General features: G+C 45.2%; 1 protein-coding gene across 3 annotated transcripts in view; it reads right to left on the bottom strand.

Annotated features, from left to right (window-relative positions):
• Positions 1-13,112, bottom strand: part of nup62l (nucleoporin 62 like) — a 46,751-nt gene that overhangs the window by 11,593 nt on the left and 22,046 nt on the right. For all 3 annotated transcript variants that reach the window (XM_067977566.1, XM_067977567.1, XM_067977568.1), the window contains exons 9-10: positions 10,987-11,036; positions 1,914-2,048 (exon numbers count right to left, since the gene is read on the bottom strand). In XM_067977566.1, coding sequence (XP_067833667.1) covers positions 1,914-2,048; positions 10,987-11,036 — 185 coding nt within the window. The remainder of the gene's footprint in view (positions 1-1,913; positions 2,049-10,986; positions 11,037-13,112) is intronic.

Here is a 13,112-nt window from a genome sequence, read left to right on the forward strand (position 1 = left end):
AAGCGACCAGAAGCTCAGGGTAATGCTTATGGACTGAACGGAGGTGTTCAGCAAAGCACTGTAACCCCCACTGGCTGTACTTGGATGTAGATGCTCTGACGTAGAAATGACACTGCAGCTCACTCACCAAAAAGAGGTCCGCTATACTAAGACACTGATGAAACGAGACTTTCTAGTCACTGCTACAAGAGTCTGAGCAATTTGTGTCAGTTTAGATCCTAATTTCCCTCAAACCTCATCCATTAGATATTATACTTATGTTTCAAGTCTCTGAGCTGCAATGTGATGGGTTTGATTATTGTTTTTTGTCCCCCAGAGTCCCCTCTCCACACCAGTGTACAAATATATACATGGCAATACTGCTGAACACGTAGAACTCAATTACTTACCGCATGTCAATGTTTTTAACAGCATGAATCATTTATATTTTAAAAAGGTTCGGCAGTTAGACATTAACAAGATTACGGAACAAAATCCTAAACATGGAGAAGACTGAAACTTCATTTCAGTGTCTTCGGCCCCCACCACAAACTCATTTCTCTCACCGCCGATTCCATCCCCCTCCCTGGTCACCGGCTCAGGCTGAACCATCCTCTTCGATCCCAAACTGAGCTTTCGACCACTCAACTTCTCCATCATAAAGACTGCCGACTTCCACGTCAGTACCGTCGCCCACCTCCGCCCCGGCATCAGCCCATCTGCTGATGAAACTATCAACAAAGCCTACGTCACTTCCACCCTCAACTATTCCAATACTCTTATCAAAAGCAAAATACTGCAGACGCAGTACCATAATATTCCAATACTCTCCTGGCCGGCCTCCCATCCTCAGTAAATTTCAGCTCATCTGAACCGCTGCTCTCTGTATTCTATCCTGCACCAAGTCCCGTTCATACAACACCCCCGTCCTTGCTGATCCACATTGGGTCTCAGTCCCCCAACACCTCACATTTAAAATTCTCATGTTTAAACAACATAATGGGATTGTCCCTCCCCATCTCCTCCAGCCATACCACCACCATTCTGAATTCTCTGTTCCTCTGTCTCTAGCCTTTGCTGCCTGTGCTGTCAGGCATTTTTAGGCCTCACCATCTGGAACTCCCTCCTGAAAAACACTCCACCATGTCTCTGCCTCTCTTCCATAAAACCGCTTTACATTAAAACATGCTACATAAATATGAGTTACTGCTGTCGTATCTGACCCATGCTGTACCTGTCCTGGGAGTGTTTGATGGGACAGTGTTGAGGGAGCTTTACTCTGTATATAACCCATGCTGTACCTGTCCTGGGAGTGTTTGATGGGACAGTGTAGAGGGAGCTTTACTCTGTATCTAACCCGTGCTGTACCTGCCCTGGGAGTGTTTGATGGGACAGTGTAGAGGGAGCTTTACTCTGTATCTAACCCGTGCTGTACCTGTCCTGGGAGTGTTTGATGGGACAGTGTAGAGGGAGCTTTACTCTGTATCTAACCCGTGCTGTACCTGCCCTGGGAGTGTTTGATGGGACAGTGTCGAGGGAGCTTTACTCTGTATCTAACCCGTGCTGTACCTGTCCTGGGAGTGTTTGATGGGACAGTGTAGAGGGAGCTTTACTCTGTATCTAACCCGTGTTGTACCTGTCCTGGGAGTGTTTGATGGGACAGTGTAGAGGGAGCTTTACTCTATATCTAACCCGTGCTGTACCTGCCCTGGGAGTGTTTGATGGGACAGTGTAGAGGGAGCTTTACTCTGTATCTAACCCGTGCTGTACCTGCCCTGGGAGTGTTTGATGGGACAGTGTAGAGGGAGTTTTACTCTGTATCTAACCCGTGCTGTACCTGCCCTGGGAGTGTTTGATGGGACAGTGTAGAGGGAGCTTTACTCTGTATCTAACCCTGTGAAGTACAAGGTCCTGGACACAAACACCAGACTCACGTGTGCTCTCGCTCTTCGTCTGCATGCTGCAGGTAAATGGTGCCGTGTTGGTCCCTGACCGATTCCTCCAGTGGTGCCAGCAGGTCTTCCAGCTCCTTCTGCTGCGACAGGATGAAGTCAAGCTCTTGGTCCAGTCTATGAGAAATCCAGTCAAACAAGAGATATATTCACATGAAATTACGAGTTCCATATTACATGTTTACAAGTTTAAAATAAAGTACAGGGATATCTGCTGTTCCTCTTTGTTTATGCACAGAAATTGAAATACATTCAAACAGACAAATCATCCAAATGCAGGAATTGCTGACACACCACATTACAGTATTGATATTCCCTCCACCCTGTTGTCCTGGGATTTACCTCTATTCTTTACACAAGAGGCAGTGGCAGAAACAACATGCCGATGGACAAAGTATCAGACATGCACACACATCCTTAAAGTCAGAGTTAGAACCCAGGAGCAGGTAAAACTACAGCATCTTCAGTTCTGCCTTATAAATGCCACTGTACATAGGAACAGGAGGCAGCCATTCAGCCCATCGAGCCTGTTCTGCCTTTCAATTAGATCATGGCTGATCTGTATCTATCAATCTCAGTCTTCAAAATTTCAATTGACCTCCATCCTCAACAGCTTTTTTATTTTGGGGCGGGGGAGTGTTCCAGATTCCCACTCCCCTTTGTGTGAAGAAGTGCTTCCTGACATCATCCCTGAACGGCCTAGCTCTAATTTGAAGGTTATGCCCCCTTGCTCTGGACTCTCCCACCAGAGGAAATAATTTCTCTCTATCTACCCAATCAAATCCTTTAATCATCTTAAACACCTCAATTAAATGACCCCTTAATCTTCCATACTCAAAGGAATACAAGCCTAGTCTCTGCAACCTGTCCTCATCTACAGCAGACTTCAGAGCACTCATGCTTAAAGCCAGATTGGAGCATAGAAGTGCTAAGCTTGTTGACTTCAGTTTTCAGAATGCGTCAGAACTTGCGTTACCTCCACTCCAACACTTCCTCCAAGATCTTGCTGTTCCATAAAATCCAAGACAAACCAAATCCATTAGAATCTGCCCTCGACAACACATTGCTGCCCAACGACACATCTCAGTCCACCACTCAGTACAGTGCTAGACATGGAAAACCAATGTGGGTCATGGGACAATAACTCAGGCTATTGCAAGAATGGAATGAGGCCCTGAAACTGACTCGTGACTTCCACCTGCAGCAGAATATGAGTGGAGCAACTCAAATATCCACCATCACACAAATTGGAACTCGCAACCAACTTGACTGATAGTTGCTGGTGGAACACAGGCCATCGGCAGAGGAGATTTACTAGAATGATTCCAGGGATGAGGGACTTCAGTTATGTGGAGAGACTGAAGAAGCTGGGATTGTTCTCTATAGAACAGAGAAGGTTAAGGGGAGATTTAATAGAGGTGCTCAAAATTATGAGGGGTTTCGGTAGAGTAGATGGGGAGAAAGAGTTTCCAGTGGCAGGAGGGCACAGATTTAAGGTAATTGGCAGACGAGCCAGAGGGGAGATGAGGAAATTTTTTTTTACGCAGCGAGTTATTGTGATCTAGAATCAATCCATTGCCTGAAAGGGTGGGTGGCAACAGATTCAATAGTAACTTTCAAAAGGGAATTGGACAAATAGAATCGTAGAATGATTACAGCACAGAAGGCAGCCATGCCGGCTCTCTGCAACAGCAATCCAGTTGGTCCCACTCCCCTGCCCTTTCTCCGTAGCCTTGCAAATTTTTCCCCTTCAAGTACTTATCCAATTCCCTTTTGAAAGCCACAATTGAATCTGTTTCCATCACCCTTTCAGGGAGTGCATTCCAGATCATAACCACTTGCTGCGTAAAAAAGATTTTCCTCATGTCGCCTTCGATTCTTTTGCCGATCACCTTAAATCTTTGTCCTCTGGTCCTAAAGTGCGATGCCCAGAACTGGACACAATACCAGAGTTGTGACCGAACCAATGTTTTATAAAGGTTCATCATAACTTCCTTGCTGTTGTATTCTACACCTCCATTTCTAAAGCTCAGGATCCCATATGCTTTATTAACCGTTTTCTCAACCTGCCCTGTCGTCTTCAACGACCTGTGCACAAGTACCCACAGGTCTCTCTCTGTTCCTGCACCCCCTTTAGAATTGTGCCCTCTAGTTCATATTGCCTCTCCTCATTCTTCCTACCAAAATGTATCACTTCGCACTTCTCTGCGTTAAATTTCATCTGCCACGTGTCCGCACATTCCATCAGCCTGTCTATATCCTCTTGAAGTCTATCACTATCCTCCTCACTGTTTACTACACTTCCAAGTTTTGAGTCATCTACAAATCTTGAAATTATGCCCTGCACACTCAAGTTCAAGTCATTAATATATAACAAAAAAAGCAGTGGTCCCAGCACTGACCCCTGGGGAACACCACTGTACACCTCCCTCCAGTTCACCACTACTCTGTTTCCTTTCTCTTAGCCAATTTCGTATCCATGCTGCCACTGCCCCTCTTATTCCATGGGCTTCAACTTCGCTGACAAGCCTATTATGTGGCACTTTATCAAACGCCTTTTGAAAGTCCATATACACCACATCAACTGCATTGCCCTCATCGACCCTCTCTGTTACCTCATCAAAAAACTCTACAAGGTTAGTTTTAAACATGATTTGCCTTTAACAAATCCATGCTGGCTTTCCTTAATTAATCCACACTTGTCCAAGTGACTGTTATCTCGGATTTTCATTTCTAAAAACTTCCCCACCACTGAGGTTAAACTGACTGGCCTGTAGTTGCTGGGTTTATCCTTACACCCTTTTTTGAACGAGGGTGGTGACATTTGCAATTCTCCATTCCTCTGGCACCACTCCCATATCTACGGATGTTTGGAAGATTATGGCCAGTACCTCCGCAATTTCCACCCTTACTTCTCTCAGCAACCTAGGATGCATCCCATCCGGACCGCGTGACTTATCTACTTCAAGTACAGCTAGCTTTTCTAGTACCTCCTCTATCAATTTTTAGCCCATCCAATATCTCAACTACATCCTCTTGAATACTTGAAAAGGAAAGATTTGCAGGGCTACGGGGGAATGATCAGGGAAATGGGACTAATTGGCTCTTTCCAAGAGCCAGCACAATATGAGGCAGAAAATGACCAAAATAGACTAGGTAGAACTGTTAATGGGTAAAAATACAGATGAACAGTGGGAGGTGTTCAAAGGAGCATTTGGTTTAATACAGGACCTGTATATAGCACTAAAGGGCAAGACCTGTGTAATTAAACAATCTTGGTCAACAAAAGATGAGAGATAGTACAAAACTAAAAGGGCATATACAAATGCAAAGAGCAGCAGAGATCCCACAGACTGGGAGAGATATAAAGAACAGCAAAAGGGATACGAGTAAAGTAGCTAGAGCTGCAAAAAGGGAATTCGAGAAAAAATGTGCGAGGGATATCAAGGACAACACTAAAGGTTATATTAAGAGAAAGAGGGTGGTTAAGGGTAATGTGGGCCCTTAAAGTCAGAAGCAGGTGGTATTATAATTGAAAATCAGGAAATGGCAGACTTGCTAAATACTTACGGTCTTCACAGTAGAGGATGAGGATAAAGTACCAGAGAAACAGGGAAACTAAAAATATATCAAGGGGAGGAATTTACTAGATTTAATATAAGTCAAAAAATGGTGATGGAGAAAATAATGAGACTAAAGACGGATAAATCTCTCGGGCTCGATGGTTTCCACCCCAGGGAATTAAAAGGTGGTGAGGAAATTGTAGATGCTCCAATCATGATCTTCCAAAACTCTCGATTCAGGAATTGTTCCCTTGGATTTGAAAATTGCCAATGTTACTCCATTATTTAAGAGGGGTAGGAGAGATAAATTAGGAAATTATAGGCCTACTAATCTAATGTCAGTTGTGGGGACATTACTAGAATCTATTAGGGAGAGTGACTGAGCACTTGGACAAACTTGAACTGATCAGAGTCAGTGCAGATTTGTAAAGGGTAAGTCATGTCTAACGAACCTAGTTGAACTTTTTGAAGAGGTAACTAAGTTAAGGGATTGTCTTTGCTTCTTATTTATACGGACTTCCAGAAGGCATTCAATAAGGTTCCACACAAGAGACTAAACAAAAATGAGAACGCATGGAATTGGAGACAATCTATTGACACGAGTAGGGAATTGGCCAGGAGGTAGGGGACAGAGAGTAGGGATAATGGGTATGTTCTCAAATTGTCAGGATGTGTAAGTGGTGCCCCCCAGGGATCTGTACGGGGCCTCAGCTTTTCACTACATTTATCAATGACTTGGATGAAGGAATGGAGAGCCGTATATCCAAGTTTGCTGGTGGCACGGTAGTGTAGATTGGAGCAGAAAGTTACAAAGGGACATTGATAGATTAAGTGAGTGGGCAAAATTGTGGCAGAAGGAATTCAGTGTGGGAAAATGTGAGGTCATCCACTTTGAGCAGAAGAAAGATAGATCAGATTATTTTCTAAATGGTGAGAAGCTCGAAACTATGGAGGAGCAGAGAGATTTAGGGGTCCAAGCATAGAAATCATTAAAAGCTAGCAGCACCAGGCAGACCTAAAAATGAGGTGCCAACCTGGTGAAGCTACAACTCAGGACCACATTCACGCTAAACAGCAGAAGCAACATGCTATAGGCAGAGGTAAGCGATTCCACAACCAACGGATCAGATCAAAGCTCTGCAGTCCTGCCACATCCAGTCGTGAATGGGGGTGGACAGTTAAACAACTAACGGGAGGAGAAGGCTCTGTAAACATCCCCATCCTCAATGATGGCAGAGTTCAGCACGTGAGTGCAAAAGACAAGGCTGAAACGTTTGCAACCATCTTCAGCCATAAGTGCCGAGTGGATGATCCATCTCAGCCTCCTCCCGATATCCCCACCATCGCAGAAGCCAGTCTTCAGCCAATTCGATTCACTCCACGTGATATCAAGAAACGGCTGAGTGCACTGGATACAGCAAAGGCGATGGGCCCCGACAACATCCCGGCTGTAGTGCTGAAGACTTGTGCTCCAGAACTAGCTGCGCCTCTAGCCAAACCGTTCCAGTGCAGCTCCAACACTGGCGTCTATCCGACAATGTGGAAAATTGCCCAGGTATCTCCTGTCCACAAAAAGCAGGACAAATCCAATCTGGCCAATTAACACCCCATCAGTCTACTCTCAATCAGCAAAGTGATGGAAGGTGTCATCAACAGTGCTATCAAGCGGCACTTACTCACCAATAACCTGCTCACCGATGCTCAGTTTGGGTTCCGCCAGGACCACTCGGCTCCAGACCTCATTGCAGCCTTGGTCCAAACATGGACAAAAGAGCTGAATTCCAGAGGTGAGGTGAGAGCAACTGCCCTTGACATCAAGGCAGCATTTGACTGAGTGTGGCACCAAGGAGCCCTAGTAAAATTGAAGTCAAAGGGAATCAGAGGAAAAACTCTCCAGTGGCTGGAGTCATACCTAGCACAAAAGGAAGATGGCAGTGGTTGTTGGGGGCCAATCATCTCAGCCCTAGGACATTGCTGCAGGAGTTCCTCAGGGCAGTGTCCTGGTCCCAACCATCTTCAGCTGCTTCATCACTGACCTTCCCTCTATCATAAAAGGTCAGAAATGGGGATGTTCGCTGATGATTGCACAGTGTTTAGTTCCGTTCGCAACCCTTCAGATAACGAAGCAGTCCGTGCCCGCATGCAGCAAGACCTGGACAACATCCAGGCTTGGGCTCATAAGTGGCAAGTAACATTCGCGCCAGACACGTGCCAGGCAATGACCATCTCCAACAAGAGAGAGAGTCTAACCACCTCCCCTTGACATTCAACGGCATTACCATCGCCGAATCCCCCACCATCAACATCCTGGGGATCACCATTGACCAGAAACTTAACTGGACCAGCCACATAAATATTATGGCTACAAGAGCGGGTCAGAGGCTGGGTATTCTGCGGCGAGTGACTCACCTCCTGACTCCCCAAAGCCTTTCCATCATCTACAAGGCACAAGTCAGGAGTGTGATGGAATACTCTCCACTTGCCTGGATGAGTGCAGCTCCAACAACACTCAAGAAGCTCGACACCATCCAGGACAAAGCAGCCCGCTTGATTGGCACCCCATCCACCACCCTAAACATTCACTCCCTTCACCACTGGCGCAGTGTCTGCAGTATGTACCATCCACAGGATGCACTGCAGCAACTCGCCAAGGCTTCTTCGACAGCACCTCCCAAACCCGCAACCTCTACCACCTAGAAGGACAAGGGCAGCAGGTACATGGGAACAACACCTGCACGTTCCCCTCCAAGTCACACACCATCCCGACTTGGAAATATATTGCCGTTCCTTCATCGTCGCTGGGTCAAAATCCTGGAACTCCCTTCCTAACAGCACTGTGGGAGAACCGTCACCACACGGGCTGCAGCGGTTCAAGAAGGCGGCTCACCACCACCTTCTCAAGGGCAATTAGGGATGGGCAATAAATGCCGGCCTCGCCAGCGACGCCCACATCCCATGAACGAATAAAAAGGTACGAAGAGTAATCAAAAAGATTAATGGAGTGTTGGCTTTTATCTCGAGAGAGCTGGAAGTTATGTTACAGTTATATAAAGCTCTGGTCAGACCCCATCTGAAGTACTGCATTCAGTTCTGGGCACCGCACCTCAGGAAGGATATATTGGCCTTGGAGGGGGTGCAGCGCAGATTCACCAGAATGATACTGGGCTAAAAGGGTTAAATTATGAGGTCAGGTTGCATAGATTAGGCTTGTATTCCCTTGAATATAGAAGATTAAAGGATGATCTAATTGTGGTGTTTATGATGATTAGAGGATTTGATAGGGTAGATAGCAAGAAACTCTTTGCTCTGGTGGGGGACTCCAGAACAAGGGGGCATAACCTTAAAATTAGAGCCAGGTCGTTCAGGGATGAGGTCAGGAAGCACTTCTTCACACAAAGGGGAGTGGAAATCTGGAACTCACTACCCCCAAAAAAACTGATAAGCTGGAGGTCAATTGAAAATTTCAAAGATGAGATTAATCAGATTATTGTTAGGTAAGGTTAATAAAGGGATATGGAGCCAAGGCAGGTAAATGGAATTAAGATGCAGATCTAATTGAATGGCGGAACAAGTTCGAGGGACTGAATGGCCTGAGCTCCTGTTCCTGTGTGACAGGCTCGAGAGACTGAATGGCCTCCTCCTGTTCCTATGCAACAAGCTTGACAGGCTGAATGGCCTCCTCCTGTTCCTGTGTAACAGATTTGACGGGCTGGATGGCCTCCTCCCGAGAGGAGGTTTGCAACACCATGCAGCATGAATGGCCGAGCCACCTCCCCAGACTCAGCTCCATGCACATAAAGCTGGGCAGGAAACCCATATCACTCACATGATCTCACTCCTGGTAGCCAGACATATTCCCCTGATGGAGAAATCCAATCAATCCCATAACAAAAAAAGCAAAAAAACACATGTGGGATGTTTGCCACTCAAACGAGATAATGCACAAGTTGCACATGGACTTGGGAAAGCAGCAGGATATAGTGCTCCTTCCTGCGGGCCATTATTCAGCCTACCCAAGCCTCTATAATTGGGCTGATTCCTGAAGAGACCCAACTCAATCCCTGCAGAGACCTGTTGCCAGTTCAACCCAATGGAACACACCAACCCACCCAGTGAGCCACCGGCCCTTTATTTTTTAAATCAAGCAAATACTGCATTAAACCATGACTCAAGGCAATGGGAAAACATGTACAAAAGAAGTATTTTGACGTCTAATCTTTGTAAAAGCACAGGACTCCATGTAACTGCTCAGCAAATAGTTGGATGAAAACCGTACACACTGGCCCAGCAAGCAGCCACAGCACAGGGACAAGCTTAAAAACTGTTCCCTGGGAGTTTCTGAAGATAACAAATGGACAATACATTCATCTGTTTGTTTGAAGCTGCTCTTACGGATTTACTTCCAGTAGTGTCAATGGGCTCATTTAATGTACTGGAATAATAGAATGGGTGGGAGCACACACTTAAAACGAGTTACTAGGAGATCTTGAGGCTTTGGATCACCAAGGGCCACATTTAGAATGATACGGAGTCTTGTTCACAGTTCAACTGGACACAGTATGAAAATTTCACCCACCAGTCATTATGCTTTACTGAAATCCCAGTGACAATGCTGTTGATACTGATGGACGGGCTTAGTTCCATCGCACAGAATGCACGGACGTCCTACAGCTTGGCTCAGTGGTAGCACTCACAGGTCAGTCAGAAGGTTCTGCACTCAAGTCCCACTCCAGGACTTCAGCACATGATCTAGGCTGACACTTCAGTGCAGTGCTGAGGGAGCGCTGGACTGTCGCAGGTGCCTTCTTTTGGATGAGGCATTAACCCAAGGCCACGTTTGTTTGAATGTAAAAGATCCTTTCGCACGATTTGAAGAGTAGGGAGTTCTCCCAGTATCTTGGCCAATACTCAGTCCTCAAATACTACCAAAAGATCATTTATCTCACGTGGGACCTTGTAAATTGGCTGCTGAGGGGAGCAATAGCAGTATCATAGTATGTGACAGCACTGAAGGAGACCATTCGGCCCATCATGTCTGTACCAGCTCTTTGAAACAGCTATCCAATTAGTCCCACTTCCCTGCTCTTTCCCCATAGCCCTGTAAATGTTTTCCCTTCAAGTATTTGTCCAATTCCCCTTTCAAAAGTTATTATTGAATCTGCTCCCACCATCCTTTCAGGTAGAGCAATCCAGATCGTAACAATTCACCGCGTTAAAAAAAAGTCTCACGTTGCCTCTGGCTCTTTTGCCGATCACTTTAAATCTGAGTCCTCTGGATACCTTCTGTCATTGGAAACAGTTTCTCCTTATTTACTCTATCAAAACCGTTCATGATTTTGAACACCTCTATCAAATCTCCTCTTAACCTTCTCTGCTCTAAGTAGATTAATAAAGGATATCACAACGCTAGAACGTAAGAATACTCTACGGGACTGTGGAAAACAGAATCCATGTGGATAAAACGGTTCAATACTGAATAGTCCCGGCCTTACCTTTTCTGATCCAGTTTCACTTTCTCTGCTTCTCGGTGCAAGGCAGTGATCTAAGGAAAAAGTAACAGAGCAGGGAGTTGAGTAGAAGCCATTCAACATTCACCCCCTAACCCAGCGGCAGCAGCCCTTTGCGAAAAGCCAATTAATACTGGCCTTCAAAAGGGAAATGGATAAGTACTTGAAAGGAAAAAATTAGCAGGGCTACGGGGATAAGGTGGGGGAGTGGGACTAGCTGGATTGCTCTTGCATAGAGCCGGCACGGGCTCGATGGGCCACGTTGTAACCTTTATGATACTTAGTGCTCGCAGCCTACTCTCGCAAAAAGGGATACACACTAACCAAATGCAAATCTCCAAGTCAGAACAAAGAAGCAATGTATACCGAAAAGGTGCTAGATAGGATTCATGTCCTTTTATAAAGTCTCTGTAGGAGTTACCTACATTATTCCTAGTGAAGAAAATGTCAGAGGACTGGCGGATAGCTAATGTTAGTCCTATATTTAGAAAGGGAGGTAGAACAAGTCCACTGAATTATGGACCAGTTAGTTTAACGTTGGTGGTAGGAAAGATAATGAAATCACGCTTGATCAACCTTATTGAATTCTTTGAAGTAACAGAAAGAGTAGACAAGGGTAATATAGTAGATGTAATATATTTGGATTTTCAAAAGGCCTTCCATAAAGGTACCGCATTGTAGACTCATGACTAAGGTCAGAGCATGTGGAGTCAGGGGACAGGTAATAGAATGGAAGCAAGTTGGCTACAAAACAGAAAACAGAGAGTAGGGGTTAAGGGTAGCTACTCAGACTGACAAAAGGTGGGGAGTGGTGTTCCACAGAGATCGGTGCTGGGACCACTGTTGTTCACCATTTACATTAACGATTTGGATACGGGAATTGGAAGTACAATTTCAAAATTTGTGGACGGCACCAAATTGGGGGGTGTAGTTAATACAAAGGAAGAATGCATCAAAATGTAAGAGGACATTAATAAACTTGCAGAACGGGTGTGTAATTGGCAAATGAATTTCATAGATAAATGTGAGGTGGTACATTTTAGTAGGAAGAATAAGGAGGCCACATACTACTTGGATAATAGGAGTAAACAGGATAGAGGAGCAAAGGGATCTCGGGGTACAGATACACAAATCACTAAAAGTAGCAACGCAGGTTAATAAGGCCATTAAAAAGGCAAATCAAACACTAGGGTTTATTTCTAGAGGGATAGAATTAAAAAGCAAAGAAGTTATGTTAAACTTGTATCGAACCTTAGTTAGACCACAATTGGACGACTGTGAACAGTTCTGGTCTCCATATTATAGAAAGGATATAGAGGCGCTGGAGAGGGTGCAAGAAAGATTCACAAGGATGATACCAAAACTGAGAGGATAGACTTATCAGGAAAGACTAAACAGGCTGAGACTCATTAGAAAAGAGAAGGCTGAGGGGTCACGAGATAGAGGTCTTTAAGATAATGATAGCGAAGACGTAGAGAAAATGTTTCCACCTGTGGGGGGGCCTAAAACTAGAGGTCACAAATATAAAATAGTCGCTAATAAACCCAATAGGGAATTCAGGAGAAACCTCTTTACCCAGAGAGCGGTTAGAATATGGAGCGCGTTACCACAAGGTGTAGGTGAGGCGAATAGCATAGATGCATTTAAGGGGAAGCTAAATAAGCATATGAGGGGAAAATGGAATAGAAGGGTATCTTGATAGGGATAGATGAAATAGGGAATAAGGAGACTCATGTGGAGCATAAATGCCCAATGGCCTGCTTCTGTGCTGTTGTTTCGATGTACCTATAAACTGGTTGTTTGGCGAGCCCATTTCTATAATCCAGCACTGTGACAGGACCCCATGTTTGTATTCAAGGTGAAGGGTGCCAGCGCACATTCCCATTTCAGATACCCAATGTCATGGTTAGACTCAGAGTAGAGTTCAGTCTACAATGCCCAAATGTAGTTCAGCTTCCACTTCAGAAGGTCACCAGGGTTATATTTTCCACCTCCCACATCAGCCATCCTGATCAATTTACTGAGTTTTCAGGGCAGTTTTAAGCTGTGGTTTCATGCCAGCAGAACTGCTTTCAGACCGGCCAAACGAGTTTCACACAGGATCCTTCCAG

This window comes from Heptranchias perlo, unplaced genomic scaffold (genome assembly GCF_035084215.1).
Source record: "Heptranchias perlo isolate sHepPer1 unplaced genomic scaffold, sHepPer1.hap1 HAP1_SCAFFOLD_161, whole genome shotgun sequence".
Classification (NCBI taxonomy): Eukaryota; Metazoa; Chordata; class Chondrichthyes; order Hexanchiformes; family Hexanchidae; genus Heptranchias; species Heptranchias perlo.